At 39.4% G+C, this 21,623-nt stretch overlaps 1 protein-coding gene across 8 annotated transcripts in view; it reads left to right on the top strand.

The window, feature by feature from the left end:
- Positions 1-3,111: 3,111 nt before the first annotated feature.
- Positions 3,112-21,623, top strand: part of NUP107 (nucleoporin 107) — a 44,319-nt gene continuing 25,807 nt past the window's right edge. The window contains exons 1-10 of one of the 8 annotated variants that reach the window (XM_060306259.1): positions 3,112-3,262; positions 5,006-5,097; positions 5,613-5,699; positions 6,358-6,476; positions 9,849-9,993; positions 14,985-15,088; positions 17,465-17,592; positions 18,294-18,342; positions 20,728-20,799; positions 21,464-21,552. In XM_060306259.1, coding sequence (XP_060162242.1) covers positions 3,255-3,262; positions 5,006-5,097; positions 5,613-5,699; positions 6,358-6,476; positions 9,849-9,993; positions 14,985-15,088; positions 17,465-17,592; positions 18,294-18,342; positions 20,728-20,799; positions 21,464-21,552 — 893 coding nt within the window. In that variant the 5' untranslated portion in view covers positions 3,112-3,254. Of the gene's footprint in view, positions 3,330-5,005; positions 5,098-5,612; positions 5,700-5,902; positions 5,968-6,357; positions 6,477-9,848; positions 9,994-14,984; positions 15,089-17,464; positions 17,593-18,293; positions 18,343-20,727; positions 20,800-21,463; positions 21,553-21,623 lie in introns of those variants that run through there. The other 7 variants (XM_060306257.2, XM_060306256.2, XM_030866342.3 and 4 more) reach the window with 7 other exon arrangements.

Raw genomic sequence — 21,623 nt, 5'->3', positions numbered from 1 at the left:
ACTATACTTTTGGCTTGTGATTCAATTTAGCTCAAGTCCATGACCTGAAGTAAATTACTTAATCTTACTGTAATTCTACTTCTTTAGATAAAAAGAATATTATGAAATTTTAATAGCATGTTTGCAATGTTTTGAGCTCAAAGAAGAAAACTGCTATTTTAGAATTCGAACATGTTAAATTTCAGATACTCTGTATCCTCAAAGTGGACATGCCCAGTAAGCAATTGGATGTATGAGTCTGGAATACAAAAGCAAGATATGGGCTAGAACTATAGATTGGGAATCTGGGAGGAAAGAGTTGGTAGTTTAAAGCCTGAGGATAGTGCAGAGTTGAAGAAAAGAGAGCTTAGGTCAGAATTCTGGAGAAAATGAATTAACATTTAAGGGAAAGGCAGATTTCAAAAGCCCACATAGGAGACTAGTCAAGAGAAGCCAGAGAAGACTTAAAAAAGTTCATGAGGAAAGTCATGAGACCTAGGGACAGGACTGTGGCAGAGAAGAGAGTGGTCTGCAGTGTCAAATGCACCCAAGATGATGAGAGATGAAACACAAACTTTTACTGACAAAGAGAGCATTGGTGACCTTGTTTGGAGCAGTTTTCTTTTAGCAGTGAGGGTTGAAGTCAGACTGTGTTAAGTTGCATTGTCAGTGTAAATAGAGACAAAGTTTCCTCCTTCAAAATATTTGGCTAAATTAACAATGTTGCAGATGAAAAATATTTGATATGATTAAAATGTTCATACTGTTAAGTGAAAAAGCGTTTATAAAACAGTGTTATAGTCTGATCCCACTTGTTCCAGTTATCTATTGCTACATAACAAGCCACCCCAAAATGTAGTGGCATAAAACTGAAACAGAAAGGAAGGGGGCAGTGCACATTAAAAGAATGCCTAACCACTGAGGACAAGACATAAACTGGTTAGAACCAACTAGGTCCAAGATGGCAGAAGATTCAACTTCCAGTAGACCTCCAGTCTCATTATACACTCATTGTAATTGTAATACATTAGCATCTAAATGACACACCCACAGATGCCATGACAGTTTCCAGGCCTACCATAAAAGGCCAAAAAGTGGGCCGTGGCCCAGTTCCTGAAAATCCCCGTCCCTTCCCCAAAATAGTTGGAATAATCCTCCCACTTGTTAGCCTATGAAATTACTCAGTCATAAACCAACCACTCCATATTTCGGGGCTCACTCTCGCCTTTTGAGATGGACTGCATTCTGTCTATGGAATGTGTCTCTCTCTAAATAAATCCACTCCTTACCTATCACTTTGTCTCTCACTGAATTCTTTCTGTAACGAGACATAAAGACCCTGAGCTTCATTAAGTCCTGAGACCAGGTGTCGGATTTCAATTAAAAGTGGGTTCAAGGGCTTCCCTGGTGGCGCAGTGGTTGAGAGTCCGCCTGCCGATGCAGGGGACACGAGTTTGTGCCCCGGTCCAGGAGGATCCCACATGCTGCGGAGCGGCTGGGCCCGTGAGTCATGGCCGCTGAGCCTGCGCGTCCGGAGCCTGTGCTCCGCAACGGGAGAGGCCACAACAGTGAGAGGCCGCATACCGGGAAAAAAAAAAAAAAAAAAAGTGGGTTCAAGTCCCAGTTTGAGTTCTGGCTGGGTTCGACTCCCATCCGAGTTGTGCGGTTTCAGTATGGTGTTTATGCCTACTAGTCGATTGTTTCAAAAGTGAACCCCAGTGCACTTTTTAACAAGTGTTCTCTCTTTGCATATGAACTGAACACTAAGCTAATCCTTTGCCCAAAGTTGCTCTTCACTTTTATTGTGTGCCTTAAGGTCAATCACTTCAAGTACATTACATGAATAAAACGCATTGGAATTCACTTGCCAGGGGACACATGGCAAGAACCTGAAACACTGGCTCATACTTTGAATAAACCTGCCTCTGGCACTGACAAAAACCATTAAGACCACATTTCATTTTCCATAAGAGAAAAGTGTTCTTCTGTACAAGAAAATTAGGATATGGGAAAAATGAGAGAGCACTAGGGTGAGACCCAAGTAGTGATTGGAAGAGGAGAAAATTAACATTTCGATGAGTGCTATGTGCAGTGCACATCTGACATCTCGGTTTTTTAAAAATTTTTTGCGGTACGTGGGCCTCTCACTGTTGTGGCCTCTCTCGTTGCAGCACATAGGCTCCGGACACGCAGGCTCAGCAGCCATGGCTCACGGGCCCAGCCACTCCACGGAATGTGGGATCCTCCCGCACCGGGGCACGAACCTATGTTTCTTGCATCGGTAGACAGACTCTCAACCACTGCGCCAGCAGGGAAGCCCTGACATTTTGTTTTAATCCTCCCAACAACTCTTCGATAAAGGCGTTACCTCTGTTCTACAGATGAGGAATCTGCAGCGCAGGGGTTTCGAGCCTAGATGGAGCCCAAAGCCACGTTTCTTCAAAACCCCACGTCGTCTCAGCAGAAATTAGCTATGAAGAAGCCTTCCTAGAATGACATTTCCCAGGATTAGAGTGGAATGTAAATGCCTAAGGCAAAACTTCGACTGATTCCTTCAGGGCCAGAACATTCTTTTTGCCTATCCTGCACTTTGCAATAGAGGGCAATACCAACATCTTTTATGCTTTTTTAAGACAGGTGATCCTTTTCTCCTTAATAGGGAAAAATACCAAGTAAAGAACAAATAGCTATTATGGAAAACAATTTCAAAAACTGTAGGGGGTTTACACTACAGTTCAAACAAGGTGAGTACGGTAAGAGAGAGACAGGGACCCCCGAGGTGTAGCGCAGAGACTGCACGTCAGAATTCCAGGTCCAGGCTGTTTCTGACAGAGAATACCAGGAAATGACTTCACATTTTTCTAGACTATCAATATACGTCAAGTATCCCAGCAGGATAACCCCGGCGCCTGGACCACGCCCATAAATGCCAGTCAAGCAAAGGGGCGGCCGCACAGCGAGGCGAAACGCTCCTTCCTGCCCCGCCCCCTGCCCCGCCCCGGTCCTGCCCCGCCCCGCCCAGTGACGTCAACCGCCGGCACACCTTTGCGCCTGCGCAGACCGGACAAGCAGCGGCAGGCCGAAGAAGTTGCGCATGCGCCGAATGGGAAGTTGTTCCTTCTCCCCTCCCGCCTCTCGCTTCTTTTTTCTACAGCGACTTAGCGAGGACGTGCTTCCGGGTCAAAGGGTTTGCTTCCGGAGAGCGGGAAGGCTGAAACGCGGTGGTTAAGCTGGGACTGAGTTTGCAAGGTTCTCGGTGGGAGAAGGCTATAGCCATGGACAGGTCAGTTCTGGTGGTGACGGCCGAGCCCGGACACTTGTCCCTCCAGGGTGTTGGAGGAACGAAACAGGTGAAACCCGACTCCCAGAGGAAGCCGACGAGGGCCCGGGTGCTGACCCTAGGACTCCTTTTCCGGGCTGGGGGGACTGCACCTGATGGGAGAAAGGCCGCTTGGGTCGGGAAGGGATACGGCTAATGATAATCTCCTGGTTCCCACGGCGGCTCTGCCATCTACTCACTTTCGCGCAACATTTTTCGCTCCTGGGTTGGGCGAGGTAGGAGGTGGCCCGGCATTCGAGATGCTGAGTGACCTGCCCTAGACCACAGAGCCAGTCAGTGATGGAACAGGGATCTCAGCCCAGACTTTCTGATTACAGGTTCCAGCACCAGATAGTTATTGTGTTCTTTCTATGACCCTGGCACTATGCCAGACATCTGCGTTAAAGATGAGTTATTCAAGGTTCTTGGTCTCGGGGGAATGTGTAGTGGAGGAGACAGCCGAGCAGTACGGAGTGATAAGTATTTTGTACTGCTCTGTGGGAAAAGAAATGGGGAGCAGTGAAGTCTCCCTGTCATGGGAGGTATTAGGAAGACCTCTCAAAGGAGAATGCTTTCTAGTTGGTGTTTGAATAGTAGCAGTAGCCTACATTGAGTAACTTAAACGCTTTAAATATATTATTAGCTAATTTAATCTTTCTAACAATCCTGTGAGGATAGCTACTGTGATCCTCTTTTTACACCTAACATTGGGGCTAAAAAAGGTTAAGGAACTTGGTCAGTTAGGAAGCTAACAAATAGAAGAACCAAGTTGCCAACCTGGATCTGTGTGTCTCTAGACTCCAGGAGGCTGTTTGATGAGTAAGTATTCACCAGGTAGACCAAGGGGGCAAATGTAGGCCTCTGTAAAAGAAGCAACATGTACAAAGGTGTAAGGATACGAAAGCATAGCCGAATGGTCACATGCAGTGTATGTTTGTATGGAGTGATGTTTTGGCTGAATATAAGGCTGGACTGGTAAGCTGGGGTCAGATTGTAAAAACCATGCTAGGAAATTTGGACTTGATTCTGTAGGCCAGAGATAGCTATCTGAAGATTTTCAAGTGGAGGAAATGCATATTAGATTCTTGTCTTAAGATACAGACCTCTTAATTCACACAATTTATTTTCTAGACTTTGGGCAGAGAATGACAAGGGCATTGTGACTACAGTAGTGCTGAGACAGGAGACACCCTTAGTGTAGTCTGGGGAGAAAAAACTTGAAGGATCATTTCTCTCCAATTTACTAGATTTCTTTTTTACTTAGCCTCCCAAGTCACCAGCTTAAATAGTGGTATCCATGGTTTGAAGTATTTTGGAAACTACAGAAGATCCTTTTAAGAGTTCCTGCAGTTTTAGGGACCTCAATCCAAAGAGGAAAGGTTTACCTTCATGAAGCAGTTATCTAAAACAGTGTTATAATATAGATTTAGATTCCACGTGTTAAAATAATTCCATAAGAGAAAATAACAAGTAAGTATTAGAAAGTCATAGAAGTCTTTGTGCAGGTAAAATGTGAACAGGACTTTGAGGGATACGCAGGATTTGGAGCCATAGGGGCATTGGCAACAAAAATATCAAAGACTTGGCTACTGGGATGATCTGCATCTTGACTGACTTAGGATCCTTTGGTCCAATCATGATGATAAAATTTTTTTGCAAATGCTACATTCTCATTTCATTCACATGAGCTTGATTATACCATTTTAGGAGCGGCTTTGAAGAGATGGCATCTCCTGTGATCCGGGAGGCAGAGGTGACTCGGACTGCACGAAAACAGAGTGCTCAAAAAAGAGTTTTAAGTATCCTTTGCATTTTAAGCATGATTATAAAAATTGCAACATGTTGGGAATCAGGATTATAGACTTTTCTTTTTATGAGAGATATTAAACACTAGCTATAATAATAAAATGCTGTGGACATTAGTTTTAGGTTTTTTTTTTTTAAACTTCCCAGATGTGTTATTTTGTAAGTATAATGCTGAAATTCAGTGAGATTCATGTTTCCCTGAAAATAAGGATGTTCCATTTTACTGCTAACCATCATACGGTGGTTAGCTTCTGCTGAGATTAGATTTTTTTTATTATTTGAAATCTGACTAACAACTTTTAGTTCAATGTGTAGTAACCTAAGACTGATAACTGAGAATTTAAAGGCGAGAGGGAATTATTTACTCTTTGCATAGAAAATGTGGTAGCCATAAGATACTTTGCCCTTGAAAAATGTATTCACATATTTTGTATAGTGTAAATATGGTTCATTCTATCTTTGATGGTGTCTTTTCTACATGAAAAACTTTTCTTAACTTTTCCTGTAGTTCAGGCATCCCAAGATGAAATTTTTGCTAATACTACACCAAGAAACCAGGTTATCCCCCGAACTCCCAGTTCATTTAGACAACCTTGTAAGATTTTTTTTTTTTTGCTTTTAAAGCATTTAATAATGATAACAATAATAGCAACTAATACCATAATATATATTATATTTTATAAATTATCTCTAATTAAGAACAAATAATAATGATTGCAGTTACTATTTGTTGAACTCTCACCATGTGTAAGTCACTGTTCTTTACATAAATGCATACTAACTATGACATAGGTATTATCTCTATTTTGCCAAGACTGAATGTGAGACTTAGAGAAGTTGATTAACCCAGATAACATAGCTAGGTAAGTATGTAAGTAATGGAACCAAAATTCGAACCATAATCTGCTTACTCCAGGGCCCATGTCCTCTATACTATAGTATGCTTTATAAAATTAGAATTTGGCAAATTCATGGACTCATTCGTGTCCCTTTTTTTACGCTCAGTTGTGCTATAATGAAAGCATCTCTGTTTGCAGTAAAGTTTTTCCTGGTGGGCTCGGTAGTACCAAAAATTCATGTTTAGAAAAATAAGTTGAATCTTCATATGATGGAAATGTTAATATTGAAAGTATTTATTTGGTTAGAATCTAAATAATTGAAAAGTGAAAATTATACTTTATTGTTTGTTTGCTTGTTTTCTTCCATGATCAAGGCTCACGCATTTCGAATTCTTTTTACTAACCTCTTCCTAGTAGTTACTCCAACAAACCGAAGCTTACTAAGGCAGCCAGATGTTTTCTGCATTCTTGGAACTGGAGGGAGGTCTCCTCGGCTTACACAGTCTTCAGGGTTCTTGGGAAATCTGTCTATGGTATGTAGAAAGATGGAGCTGAAATTTTCTTCCTTTTTATTAACGTAAGATATTTAGCTTAAAAGCTTTTAATGAGAATTGAAGTCTTATTTGTCATAAAGTAATTCGGTTATGTTAATTGAAATCAGGTTTTGATTAGAAAGACTTTCAGAAAACTGAGACCCTTAAGCATACTCATGTCATAGGTGGAAGCTGTGGCACCAGCGGCAGTTAGTTGCCTACAAAATGTGTTAATCTGACAGTTTGCTGATCAGAATAAATCAATTCCGATTGGTTGCTATTGGTATAAAAGCTGAGCCCAAGAAACATAGAAGAGAAGGAAGCCAGGAGTAATCAATGAAGACTGTCATAAGGAAGGAGGACAAAGCATTAAAGGAAAGACGAGAAAATTTTGGGAGAAGTAGATGAGACACTCTTTATAAATCACTATGGTACAATATTTATAATAGCAAAAGAAATGTCTTATAAACTGTGATACAGAATGACTTGACCTAGGTGCTTAAAATACCCTATAGAAAAAGAAAGAATTGTGTCTAACTGAGAAGAAGAAAATGGAAGACTTTTGTTGGAGTAGTAGACTATTATGGCCCATTTAGTTCCAAAAACAAGATAAAAATGGCTCTTTATTTGGCTCTGTGCTTATTAAAAAGAGGTTTTGCATGTTAAACCTCTCCTTGTCTTAGAAGGTTAAATCCATCTTAGCAATGTTTATTACAGTCTTATGAATTTTTAGAGTGTTAATATCTAACAGTGATCTAGTCATTGAACAGTTTTACTTTGCTTATGAAACTGGTTTATTTTGACAATGTTTATTCTTATTCCTCTTAAAAACATGAGTGAATTGACTGCTTCTGTGTTTAAGCAAAAGAAAATGAGTTTTATTATTTACTGCTTCAGAACTGCAAGATTAATAGTAAAATTGTTACTCTTTTAAAGGCCAGGATAGAGTAAATATGTATTGATTATTACAAAATGTTTGGAAATTACTTTGTAGTCAAAGATATTGTCTTGATTTGTTTTGCCTATTTTATTTTATTTTTGAATATTTATTTATTTTCCTTATTGTTTTGGCTGTTTTGGGTCTTAATTGGGGCACACGGGATTTTTGTTGAGGCATGCAGGATCTTTTCGTTACGGCGCGTGGTCTCTTTGTTACAGCGTGCGGGTTTTCTCTCTCTAGGTGTGGCACACTGGTTTTCTCTCTCTAGTTGTGGTGCGTGGGCTCCAGGGTGCGTGGGCTCTGTAGTTGTGGCGTGCGGGCTGTCTAGTTGAGGTGCGAGAGCTCAGTAGTTGTGGTGCATGGGCTTAGTTGCCCTGTGGCATGTGGGATCTTAGCTCCCTGACCAGGGATTAAACCCACATCCCCTGCATTGGAAGGCAGATTCTTTACCACTGGACCACCAGGGAAGTCCCTGTTTTGCCAATTTTAATATCAGCTGTGAGAAGTGGTCTTAGATAGCCCTGAAGGAAGTACAGTTATTTGCTATGTTGATTTTACCATGTGTCTACCTGCCAAGATTTGGTTATGGACCAAAGTATTTTTCTGAATGCAGGATATCACTGCTGTGTAAGATTTTCAGTTTGATCTTTATAATAATGATGATTAGTATCCAGAAGGGAGTAAACTATCAATCAGTCTTCAGTAGCTGCAGCTAAGCTCTCCTCAGCCCATAGTTACTACCTCACTAAAATATAGGGCCTCAGCACCCATCTTTAGCATTTTTCCTTGGGGAGACTGATTTAAAGGTACATTTTTATTGTTGCTCATGCCTAGATTTTAAGTAAATTTAAAAAAGCTTTTTATTACTATTTTTTAATATGTCCAAAAATACAATAGTAGAGTAAGCCTCCATGTATTTATTGCCCACCTTCAACAGTTATCAGCATACGGCTGACCTTGTTTCATCTATACCCACAAGCCTTTCTCCCACATTATAGTTCCCAGATTTCATAACCATTTTATCCATAAATACTTCAGTAGGTATCTCTGAAACATAAGGATGCTTTCTTTAACGTAAGTACAATATTGTTAACACATCTAACCCCTCCCTACACACACACAGAGTAATTCCTTTATGATTTCAAATAGCCATTTTATGTGTACTTTTTCCATTACAATACGTATTTCATTAAGTGTTCATACTTCTTCAGTTGTGTCAATTTTTTTTTTTTTACGGTACGCGGGCCTCTCACAATTGTGGCCTCTCCTATTGCGGAGCGCAGGCTCCAGACGTGCAGGCTCAGCGGCCACGGCTCCTGGGCCCAGCCGCTCCGTGGCATGTGGGATCCCCCCCAGACCGGGGCACGAACCCGTGTCCCCTGCAACAGCAGGCAGACTCTCAACCACTGCGCCACCAGGGAAGCCCAGTTGTCGGTTTGCTCAAATCAGAATCCAAACAAGCTCAACACATTGCATTTGCTTGGTATGTCTCTTAAGTATTTTAATCTATAAGTTCCTCCATCATTCTTTTTTTCTTTACCATTTATTTGTTGTAGAAACTGGATCATTCATCCTGTACTATTTCCCAAAATTAAAAAAATTGATTTGAACTAGTCCTAGAGCAATAGAACTAAAGCTGGTATTAGTTTACTTATTAATATCAGCTTAAATATTACAAAATGGAATCTTTATTGGCTTTTTTTTTTAAAGTATGGAGTAGTACAAAGAAGAAAACTAAAAAGCTGGGACTGGGACTTCCCTGGTGGCGTAGTGGTTAAGAATCTGCCCGCCAATACAGGGGACATGGGTTTGATCCCTGGTTCCAGAAGATCCCACATGCTGTGGAGCAACTAAGTCCGTGCACCACAACTACTGAGCGTGTGCTCTAGAGCCCACAACGACTGAGCCCGCGAGCCACAACTACTGAGCCCGCATGCCACAACTACTGAAGGCCGTACGCCTAGAGTCTGTGCTCTGCAACAAGAGAAGCCACCACAATGAGAAGCCCGCGCACCGCAACGAAGAGTAGCCCCCGCTCACCGCAACTACAGAAAGCCTGTGTGCATCAAGGAAGACCCAGCGCAGCCAAAAATAAATAAATAAATAAATTTTAAAAAGAAGGAATATACTGCCTTTTTTAAAAAAAAAAACGCACCAGGACTTCCTTGGCGGTCCAGTGGTAAAGACTCCAAGCTCCCAGCGCAGGGGGCGCAGGTTCAATCCCTGGTTGGGGAACTAAGATCCCACATGCCTCATGGCATGGCCAAAAAAAAAAAGCCATGATTTCCTTAATAAAATGGCCCCATGGCTGTCTTTTAAAAGTGAAAAACACATACCTATGGTCTTTAAAAGGTTTTAATAGTATTGAAGTCTTCATTCACTCAGCAGCAATAACCACATTACTTTTCTGTATCTTCCTTTTATTTTTTCAGGTAACTAATCTGGATGACAGTAATTGGGCCGCTGCATTCTCATCACAGCGTGCAGGGCTCTTCACAAACACAGAGCCCCACAGTGTAACAGAGGATGTAACTCTCAGTGCTGTTATGTTACGGGAGGACGATCCTGGAGAAGCTGGTAAAACTTCGTTTGTAACACAGTAGCTTGTCGTTTTACTAAGATCAAGGAAATTATCTCCTATTCCTGAACATCATTAAAAAATATTTTTGGGGGCTTCCCTGGTGGTGCGGTGGTTGCGAGTCCGCCTGCCAATGCAGGGGACACGGGTTCGTTCCCCGTCCGGGAAGATCCCATATGCCGTGGAGTGGCTGGGCCCGTGAGCCATGGCCGCTGAGCCTGCACGTCCGGAGCCTGTGCTCCGCAACGGGAGAAGCCGCGGCAGTGAGAGGCCCGCGTACCGCAAAAAAAAAAAAATTTTTTTTGTTAAGCCAACGAGTTATGGTAATGGCTACGACATTTGATGTAGCTCTAGGAGGTTGAGAACCTCACGTTAGTTCTCAGTTGGAGCGGCATTTTGCCGTTTAATCTTTCAGTATAAGTAGTAGCCTGTTAGGTTATTAGACTAGTCTCTAATATTTTTATTTCCATATTTGTGCTGTTGAAAGAGCTTCTCTTTTTCTTTTGGTTTAATTTTTATCTGACATTGTTGACGTGTTTTATTTGGCCTGGATGCTAGTGTTGTTTCTTCAAACAGTACCGTGACTATTCTAACTTTACGTTGGTTATCACCATTCCCTTTTGGAAAAAAATCTGCTTTTAGTGTCTCTGTACCTGCACATTATGACATAGGTTCTTCTTCATTTTATTATTATAAGCTAACATATATGAGTGCTAGTCAGTATGCTTACCACTGTATGAACACTAACTCCTTTCATGGTCCATTAAATAGATACAGTAACTGTTTCCATTTTCAGGGAAAGGAAACTGCTGCTTAAAAGGATTAAGTGACCTGTTTGAGCTCACCTGGCTAGGAAGTGATGGCACCAGGATTTGAAACTAAGCAGTTTGATTCCAGAGCCCCTCTCTCTCTCTCTTTTTTTCCGAATAAATTTATTTATTTATTTATTTATTTATGGCTGTGTTGGGTCTTGGTTGTTGCGCACAGGTTTCTCTGGTCGCGTCGAGCAGGGGCTACTCTTCGTTGCAGTGCGCGGGCTTCTCATTGCGGTAGCTTCTCTTGTCGCGGAGCACGGGCTCGAGGCGTGCAGGCTTCAGTAGTTGCAGCACGCGGGCTCAGTAGTTGTGGCTTGTGGGCTCTAGAGCGCAGGCTCAGTCGTTGTGGCGCACGGGCTTAGTTGCTCTGCAGCATGTGGGATCTTCCGGACCAGGGCTCGAACCTGTGTCCCCTGCATTGGCAGGCATATTCTTAACCACTGCGTCACCAGGGAAGTCCCACAGCCCTTCTCTTAACTCTCTGGTGACCACTGCTTCTTTGTAGTATTTGCCAGTTATAAGTACTCAAATATTGAGTAACTCAAAAGTACTTTGTACTTAATCTATAAAATATTTCATTTTTAGTGTGAACCATGGCTGAGGCCTTAAATATTATACAGTATTGTAGTAGAGTGTATGTATTTTCCCTGAGTAAAATATGTCATTTTAGTATCTATTGTAACTTTCTCAGCTACTTTGTTATGGTGTACTTAAAATATAATTGAGATGTTTCAAAATCTGGCTCATGGTTTTGTAGTAATGGTCAACAGACTACTGAATAATACATTTTGGAATCTTTAAAGACTTGTAGGTAACAAAAGACAAAATAACTTGGACTACATCAAAATATGTGTCAAAAGAACAATCAATAGAGTGAAAAGGCAGCCCACAGAGTGGGAGAATATATTTGCAAATCATATATCTCATAAGAGATTAATATTCAGTATGTAGAAAGAACTCCTACAACTCAACAATAACAGAAAACAAACAACTCAGTTGAAAAATGGACAGAGGACTTGAATAGACATTTCTCCAAAGAAGATATAAAACTAGCCAATAGGGCTTCCCTGGTGGCACAGTGGTTACGAATCTGCCTGCCAAGGCAGAGGACATGGGTTCGAGCCCTGGTTGGGGAAGATCCCACATGCTGCGGACCAACTAAGCCCATGTGCCACAACAACTGAGCCTGCACTCTAGAGCCCACAAGCCACAACTGCTGAGCCTGCGTGCCACAACTATGGAAGCCCGCGCGCCTGGAGCCCGTGCTCCGCAACAAGAGAAGCCACCACAATGAGAAACCCGTGCATTGCAAGGAAGAGCAGCCCCCACTCGCCACAGCTAGAGAAAGCCCGCGTGCAACAAGGAAGACCCAACACAGCCAAAAATAAATTTTAAAAAAAACCTAGCCAATAAGCACATGAAAATTTGCTCAACATCTGTAATGTTGCATTATTAAGTAATAATTTGCGTTAAGGAAATGCAAATCAAAACCACGAGACACCACCTGAACGCATTAGGATGGCTACTGTCAAAAAACCCCACAAAAACAGAAAAACCCCAAACAAACAGAAAATAACAAACGTTGTCAAGGATGTGGAGAAATTGGAGCTCTTGTACATTGTTGGTGGGAATGTAAAATGGTAAACAGTGGTGCTTCCTTAAAAAATTAAAAATAGAGTTACCATATGATTTAGCAATTCTGCCTCTTGGGTATATACCTAAATTCTGCCTTTTGGGTATATACCCAAAAGAAGTGAAAACAGGATTTTAAAGAGATTTGTGTTCCCTTATTTGTAGCCCCATTATTCATAATGGCTAAAAGGTAGAAGCAACCCAAATGTCCATTGATGGATGAAGGATAAATAAAATGTGGTATATACTTACAGTGGCATATAATTCAGACACATGCTACAATGTGAATGTACTTTGAGGACATTATGCTAAATGAAATAAACCAGTGGCATAGGGACAAATACTGTATGATTCCACATATGTGAGGCACCTAGAGTAGTCAAACTCATAGACATAGAAAGTAGAATAATGGTTGCCAAGGTCTAGGGAAAGGGGAGAATGGGGAGTTACAGTTTTAGGATTTTTTTTTCTTTTTTTTTTTTGAGGTGTAATTGACATAACATTCTGTAAGTTTAAGGTATACAACATATTGCTTTGATACACTTGCATATTATTAGTGTTAGCTGATACCTCCATTGTACTTTCACATCACATAATCATAATTTCTGTGGTGAGAACATTTAAGATCTAGTCTCCTAGCAACTTTCAACTAATACAGGTTTATTGATTATAGTCAATGCTGTGCATTAGATTTCCAGAATTTACTCATCTTCTAACTGCAAATTTGTACCCTTTAACCAACATCTCTCAATTCCCCCACTCTCTAGTCCCTGGAAACCACCATTCCACTCTCTGTTTCTATGAGTTTGGCTTTTTTAGATTTCCTCATGAGTGATATAGTACAGTATTTGTCTCTCTCTGTCAGATTTATCTTACTTAATGCCTTCAGGGTCTATCCAGGGTCTGTCCTGTCACAAATAGCAGGATCACTTTCTTTCTCATGGCTGAATAATATTCTGTTGTGTATATATACCACTTCTTTATCCATTTATCCGGTGATGGACACTTAGGGTTTTTCCCTGTCTTGGCTGTTATGAATAATGCTGCAGTAAGTGTGGAAGTACAGATACCTTTTTGAAAGCCTGTTTTCATTTCCTTTGAATATATACCCGGAAGTGGTATTGCTGGATCATATGGTAGTTCTATTTTTAATTTTTTGAGGAACCTCCATACTGTTTTCCATAGTGGCTGAACCAGTTTACATTCTCATCAATAGTGCACAAAGGTTCCCTTTTCTCCACATCTTCACCAACACTTGTTATTTCTTGTGTTATTGATGATAGCCATTCTAACAGACGTGAGGTGATATCTCATTGTAGTTTTGATTTGTATTTCCCTGATGATTAGCGATGTTGAGCATCTTTTCAGGTACCTGTTGGCCATTTGTATGTCTTTTGAGGAATGTTCAGTTCCTCTGCCTATTTTTTTTTGCTGTACGCGGGCCTCTCACTGTCGTGGCCTCTCCCGTTGCAGAGCACAGGCCCCGGACGCACAGGCTGAGCCGCCATGGCTCACAGGCCCAGCCGCTCCGCGGCATGTGGGATCTTCCTGGACCGGGGCACGAACCCGTGTCCCCTGCATCGGCAGACGGACTCTCAACCACTGCACCACCAGGGAAGCCCCTCCTCTGCCTATTTTTAAATCGGATTGTTTGTTTTTGAATTTTATGAATTCTTTATATATTTTGGAGATTAACTTCTTATCAGGTATATAGTTTGCAAATATTTTCTCTCATTCCATAGGTTGCCATTTCATTTTGTTGATTGTTTGTTTAGTTGTATAGAGCCTTTTAGTTTGATATAGTCCCACTTGTTGATTTTTTGCTTTCATTGCTTGTGCTTTTGGTATCTTATCCAAAAAGTATTGCCAAGACCAGTGTCAAGGAACTTTTTCCCTACTTTTTTTTTCTAGGAATTTTACAGTTTCAGGTCTTATTTAAGTTTTTAATTCATTTCAAGTTCATTTTTATGAGTGGTGTAAGATAGGGGTCTGAGTTTGTTTTTCTGCATGCGATTATCCAGTTTTTCCATCACCATTTATTAAAGAAACTATCCTTTCCCCATTCAATATTCTTGGCTCCCTTGTCAAATATTAATTCACCATATATGTAGGAGTTTATTTCTGGACTCTCCATTCTTTTCCATTGGTTTATGTGTCTATTTTAATGCCAGTACTGTTTTGAATGCTATAGCTTTGTAGTGTAGTTTGAAATCAGGAAGTGTGATGCCTCCTGCTTAGTTTTTTTTCAGGATTGCCTTGGCTATCCTGAGTTTAGTTTTGCAAAATGCAGAGTTCTGTGGTCCCATGGTGGTGATGGTAGCACAGCACTGTGTATGTACTTACTGCTACTGAACTGTACGCTTAAAAATGGTTAAAATGGTAAATTTTGTTATGTATATTTTACCACAATTATATATTTTAAAAAATATAGCAGTTTAAAAAAAGGATTTGTAGCTATGTTTTTAAGTTTTTAAAACAAACAGAATTACCTAGAAGTATGTCATTTAACTCTTTCTGTTCCTTTTCTTTTTAATGTGTTCTAGCATCCATGAGTATGTTTTCTGATTTCCTGCAGTCTTTTTTGAAGCACTCTTCAACTACAGTTTTTGACCTTGTGGAAGAGTATGAAAACATTTGTAGTAGTCAGGTAAGTTAATTTCACTGCATTGCTGGTCAGACTTCAGTACTCTTTAAGTTTTTTTGAACAGCATCAACTTGTGAATTTCTATACTATATTTAAGGAGGATGTCTTGGGGTGTAGTGACAAGTGTGGCATGGTTAGAAGGTCGGCCAGAGCAGCTCTGCTTTATACATGTTGAGAGTCCATATAATATTTCTTTTAAGGACAAAAGGCTTCTGCATCTTTGAAAAAGGAAAACCCAAAATATACAAAGAACTTAAAACTCTACAGTAAGAAAATGAACAATCTAACTGAGAAATGGACAAAACATGTAAACAGACACATCACCAGAGAAGATCTATAGATGGCAAATAAGTATGGGAAAAGATGCTTAACATCATATGTCAACACAACATTATAAATCAACTATACTCCAATATAAAATAAAAATTTAAAAAAACCACATCATATATCATTAGGAAATAGCAAATTAAAACAACAAGATGCCACTATACACCTGTTAGAATGAACAAAATCCAAAACACTAACAAAACCAAATGCTGGCAAGGGTGTAGAACAAGAATTCTCATTCATTGCTGGTGGGAATGGAAAATGATACAGCCACTTTGGAAGACAGTGTCTCAGTTTCTTACAAAACTAAACATACTCTTACCATGTAACCTAACATTCATACTCTTTGGTATTTACCCAAAAGAGTTCAAAATATATGTCCACACAAAAGCCTGCACATAGATGTTTATAGCAGCTTTATTCATAATAGCCTAAATATGGAAGCAGTCAAGATGTCCTTCAGTAAGTGAATGGGTAAATCAACTGTGGTTCATCCAGACAGTGGAATATTATACAGCCCTTAAAAGTAATGGGCTATCAAGCCATAAAGAGATGAGGATTAACCCGAAATGCATATCACTAAGTGAAAGAAGCCAATATGCAAAGTCTACATATGGTGTGATTGCAACTAGACGATATTCTGGAAAAGGGAAAACTTAAAGAGAATAAAAAGATCAGCAGTTGCCAGGGTTCAAAGGGCGGTAAGGATAGAAAGTGGAGCACAGTGGTTTTTTATTGGAGTGATATTATTCTGTGTGATATTATTATGAGGGATACATGTCATTATACATTTGTCAAAACCCATAGAATGTACAACACCAAGAGTGAACCCTTGTGTAAACTATGGACTTTCAGTAGTAATGACATGTCAATGTAGCTTCAGTGACTGTAACAAACGTACCACTCTGGTACTGGATATTGATAGTGGGGGGTTAGGTTGTGTGTATTTGGGGGCAGAAAGTAATGGGAACTCGCTGTACTTCCTACTCAGTTTTGCTGTGAACCTAAAACTGCTTAAAAAATTAAGTCTCTTCTAAAGGAAAGGAAAGGACTTCAAGAAACTATTGCATTCAAGAATAATTGAAATAATAGTAATAGCCAATATTTTTTGAGCATTTAATATTAGTTCAATAATCAGTTTATGAATTGTTCCATTATAAAAGCAGTAGCTTCATTAAATAACAAAAACAATAATAATCACCTAGTGAATCACTGGAGTTAGGATTCCAATAGAGAATTTATTAAAGGAATGAGAAATACAGATAATACTTTTATTAAACACTGGCCTTAAGACAGAAGTAACATTATTTTGTGAATACTTTTTAAAGGGTGGGGAAACCTGTTGTTTTGGTAGTGATTCTTCATTTTCTGAATGAGACCAATCCTGTTTCTTAATTGCCCTTGATAAGGAGGTAATATTCATAACCTTTGAGAAAGGTTTCTTTTACCTTGGGTCCTTAAACCTCCTATTAAATAATTTGGTGTGTGTTTCTGTGAAGAACATCCATATCTTTCATTAGACTTCTGCAAAAAGTCCTCAAATGGTTAAGAACTACTGTTTTACAGCAAGGAGGGATTTTGGTTAAGGTTTGGTTAGAAATGACAATGTTTTGGTACCAGTCTTAGGAAAATATTTTTCTTGATTTTTTTATATGGTATAAATTTTTCAGATAAAACTTATTTTTAATTTTCATTGCTGCTCTGTTGGTTCATGTTATGATTTTGTTGGGTGTAGGTTAGATTTAGCTTATCTTCTGGGTTGATGTACAAGGAGAAAAACGCACTCATGGCTGTTATTGTTGAATCTGAACTCTAGAGTCTGTTAAACATATATACTCACATAAACACACCTTACTTCAAATTAAGGCCATTTCTAGTGGGAATGTTATATTACACTCAATTTAAAAAAGACAATAGACAGGAAAAATTTATAATATAAATATGTACATATATAAAATATATATAAATAGTTTTAGCACTATGTACTTGAAGAATACAAAGTTGTGACTCAAAATTATAGAAAACCTTATTACATTTGTATTTTTAATTCAGGTGAATATACTGAGTAAAATAGTGAGCCGAGCAACACCTGGACTTCAAAAGTTTTCAAAAACAGCCAGTATGCTCTGGCTTCTTCAACAGGAGATGGTCACATGGAGGCTGCTGGCTTCTTTGTATAGGTAAAGTTGTGTAGGACTTCAAAGAGAAATAAACTGGCAGATTAACTTGGAAGTTAGAGTAAGATGTGTTTGGAAATAGGTTCTGCCATTTTGTGATACTTATCATTTCTAATGCCTTAGTTGTCAGAAGTGAGTTAACGAGGAAAGGGGAATATTAATCATAAAGCTGGTAGCTACCAAAAATTGGATACGTGTAAAGATTTAAGGAAAGTGCTAAAAATACGGCAATATTTAGAAGAGGATAGATTAAGAAAAAGAACTGACAGATATACTTTATGTAATGTAGAAGTTTGAGAGAAGTTAACCAAATTTTTCTTCTCTCAGATGCTCCTTGGTTTTGGCTCTCATTCTGTTACTTTCTCATCCTAATGAGAAAATCTTGAGAGAAAATTATATTTTTTCATTTGGGCCCTGTGAAAACATTATATTAAAAAGTTAGGTGTATGAATTAGCAGGTAGCCATTAAAGACTTTGCAGTTTGTCTCTTCAGTAAATATCATTTTTGTTCAGATGTCAGTATTAGATTCAGAAGGCATTTACTACTTGATTTTTGCTTTTAAAAGCATGTTGGCTAAGTTAATTGGAAACTCATTTGTTTACAGTGGATGGAATGCAGGTTTCTGCATGTATCTAGCTTAAAAAGGTGATTTCATTTACTCATATGAAATAAGGCTTTTTCATTTTGTGTTATTTTTCCCCAGAGACAGAATACAGTCTGCATTAGAAGATGAAAGTATGTTTGTAATTACTGTAAGTTTTATATTAAATTTTTTCCTTTATAAATGCTTAAAATTCAAATGTTTTTAGTAGTAGAATTTGATTTTTGATCCTCCATCTAGAGTTTCTTCATTTAAAAAATTTTACAAGTAAAGATACAATAATCAAAATTGATTTACATTATAGAGTAAAAGGTTAAAGTTCTCTTTTATCCCTCATACTGTTCAGTCTAACAATTTAGTACATATTCTACCAGACATTTTTCTCTGCATCTTTATACATATATACACATACAATTTTGTGGGGTTTTTTTTTTTTTTTTTTGGTACGCGGGCCTCTCACTGTTGTGGCCTCTCCCACACAGATTTTTTTCACTAAATACATGCTGCAGTACTACATGATCTGCAGTTGGTTGAATCCTCAGGTACAGAACCTCGGTTACGGAGGAATGAGCAGTACAGAGAGCTAACTGTAAAGTTACATTTGGATTTTCGACTGTAAGGAGGATCAGTGCCCTAACCCTTGCATTGTTCAAGGGTCAGCCGTATTTCTTTCTTTTAAAGCAAAATAATTTTCAAGCACTGTAACTCCAACCTGTCAAAAGTCAAACCCACTTTTGTCTTTCAGTGGATGGCACCATAGCCAACTTTCCAAGGAACCCGAATGTTCCCTAAGCCAGCACTTCTCAAACTTTACTGTGCACATGAGTCACCTGGGGATCTTGTTAAAATACAGATTGTGATTCAGTAGGTCTGGGAAGGGGCCTAAGATTCTGCATTTTTTTTTTTTTTTTTTTTTTTTGAGGTACGCGGGCCTCTCACTGTTGTGGCCTCTCCCGTTGCGGAGCACAGGCTCCAGACGTGCAGGCTTAGTGGCCACGGCTCACGGGCCCAGACGCTCCGCGGCATGTGGGATCCTCCCGGACTGGGGCACGAACCCGCGTCCCCTGCATCGGCAGGCGGACTCTCAACCACTGCGCCACCAGGGAAGCCCAGATTCTGCATTTTTAAGAGGCTCGCAGGTGGTGCTGATGCTGTTGGTCTGTAAACCACACTCTGAGTAGCCAGGGTTTAGACCCTGCTCTCTGCCTCATCTCAAAATTTAGTCCATCATCAGATCTTGCTCACTTTAGCTCTTCTGTTCCAACTCTGACCTCTCATCTCTGTTCCTCTTGCCACCACTTAAGCCAAAGCCTTCATCATTTTTTGCAGGAATTATGGCAATAACTTCATCTAGTCTCCCTGCTCTATACATATATGTAGTTTTGGGTGGTGGTGGGGTTGGTTTGGTGTTTTTTTCTTTTTTACTGTATAGTATGATTTCATTTATACCTTATACTGAGAGTTTTTTATTATTCATCAATATTTCTTAGTTTTTTTCATGTCAATTTGTATACGTTTACCTTATTTTTTCATAGTATGCCAAAGTATAAATGTGCCATAATTTTTTTCAGACATTCTGCTGGACATATTTGTTTCCAGTATATTTGCTATAGTTATAATGCAATGAACATTCTTCACACTTACCTACATATTTGAGTATTTCCTATATTTCTGGAAGTGAATTGTTGGGACAAAGTTTGATAGAGTTTGTCATGTTGCCTTCCTAATGAAATGTACTAGTTTACACTCTCACAGTGTGTGAAAATGTTTACTCTGCCATCAATCATTTGATTTTGCCAGTTGGAAGGAAGGTACCTTGTTTTTTTTTTTTTTTTAATTAATTAATTAATTTTTGGTTGCATTGGGTCTTCGTTGCTGTGTGCAGGCTTTCTCTAGTTGCGATGAGCGGGAGCTACTCTTTGTTGCCGTGCGCGGGCTTCTCATTGCGGTGACTTCTTTTGTTGTGGAGCACGGGCTCTAGGCGCGCGGGCTTCGGTAGTCATGGCACGTGGGCTCAGTAGTTGTGGCTCGTGGCCTCTAGAGCGCAGGCTCAATAGTTGTGGTGAACAGGCTCACAGGCCTAGCCGCTCCACGGCATGTGGGATCTTCCTAGACCAGGGTTTGAACCCATGTCCCCTGCATTGGAAGGCGGATTCTTAACCACTGCACTACCAGGGAAGTCCTAAAGTTTTTAAATGTTAATTTCCTAATATGCCCCATGACTGCATCCTACCCTTTATTATGATTTGTTTCATTTTGTTTTGTATTTTATTTTTCCCAAAAACAACGTCTCTGGGGAAATAGAACTTAAAAATTTTAAGCATAACCAAGAATTAAAATATCAAGTAAGAGCAGCTGCACATTGATCTAGCAGTTTGAAACTTACTTACAAAATTTTTTCAAAGGTGAATATACAGATTTGCTATGTTAAAATGGTTGTAGGTGGTTAAATATACTTATTTCAGATTCTCTTACCTTTCTGTTGAAATAATGTTCTTGAGGATCTTCTTCTCTTTCCACCATTTTTTTTTTATAGGTTCTTAATGCCAGTGAAAAAGCAGTTGTGGAAGCATTATTTCAGAGAGATTCACTTGTCCGACAAAGTCAGGTATGACTAGATTTTTTACATTTTTTTGGTGAAATATGGAGAAAGGTAAATGACATAAAAGAAATGAAGTTTTTTTTTTTTTTGTGGTACGCGTGCCTCTCACTGCGGTACACGGGCCTTTTTTTTTTTTTTGGTACGTGGTACGCAGTACGCGGTACGCGGGCCTTTCTTGTTGCGGAGCACAGGCTCCGGATGCGCAGGCTCAGTGGCCATGGCTCACGGGCCCAGCCGCTCCGCGGCATGTGGGATCTTCCCGGACCGGGGCATGAACCCGCGTCCCCTGCATCGGCAGGGGGACTCTCAACCACTGCACCACCAGGGAAGCCCTGAAGTTTTTTAAGTCAAACTTTTTTCTTAATTTTTTTCTTTTTGATCTTTTAATTTATAATTAAAAAGAATTAAGAACCTTGTTTTTTATTTTCAAATAATAGCCCCACCATTTCCAGGAATAGCCTGTTAAAAACTGTATTATTCCTATAGAAAATACCTTTTGCCATAATATTTATACATCTTTAAAAAGTAAAAACAGTGATAGAAAAAATTGTTACTTGGTATTTTTGAATTAGAAACCTTTTTTTTTAAAATTAATGGTAGTAGTAATACTACTTCAAATAAAATACTTACAGATTTTATAGTTAATACTCTTTTTCCCCTCCTTTCCTAGCTGGTGGTAGATTGGTTGGAGAGCATTGCCAAAGATGAGATTGGAGATTTTTCGGATAATATTGAGTTTTATGCAAAGTCAGTATATTGGTAAGTCACTAAACTTTTATTGTTGAAGTCATTTAATGTTGGTTTTGTTTATTCATCTTTCAACAAATATT

This window comes from Globicephala melas, chromosome 10 (genome assembly GCF_963455315.2).
Source record: "Globicephala melas chromosome 10, mGloMel1.2, whole genome shotgun sequence".
Lineage (NCBI taxonomy): Eukaryota > Metazoa > Chordata > Mammalia > Artiodactyla > Delphinidae > Globicephala > Globicephala melas.
Note: the sequence above shows the minus strand (reverse complement) of the source record. Positions and strands in the feature narration are given on the sequence as shown.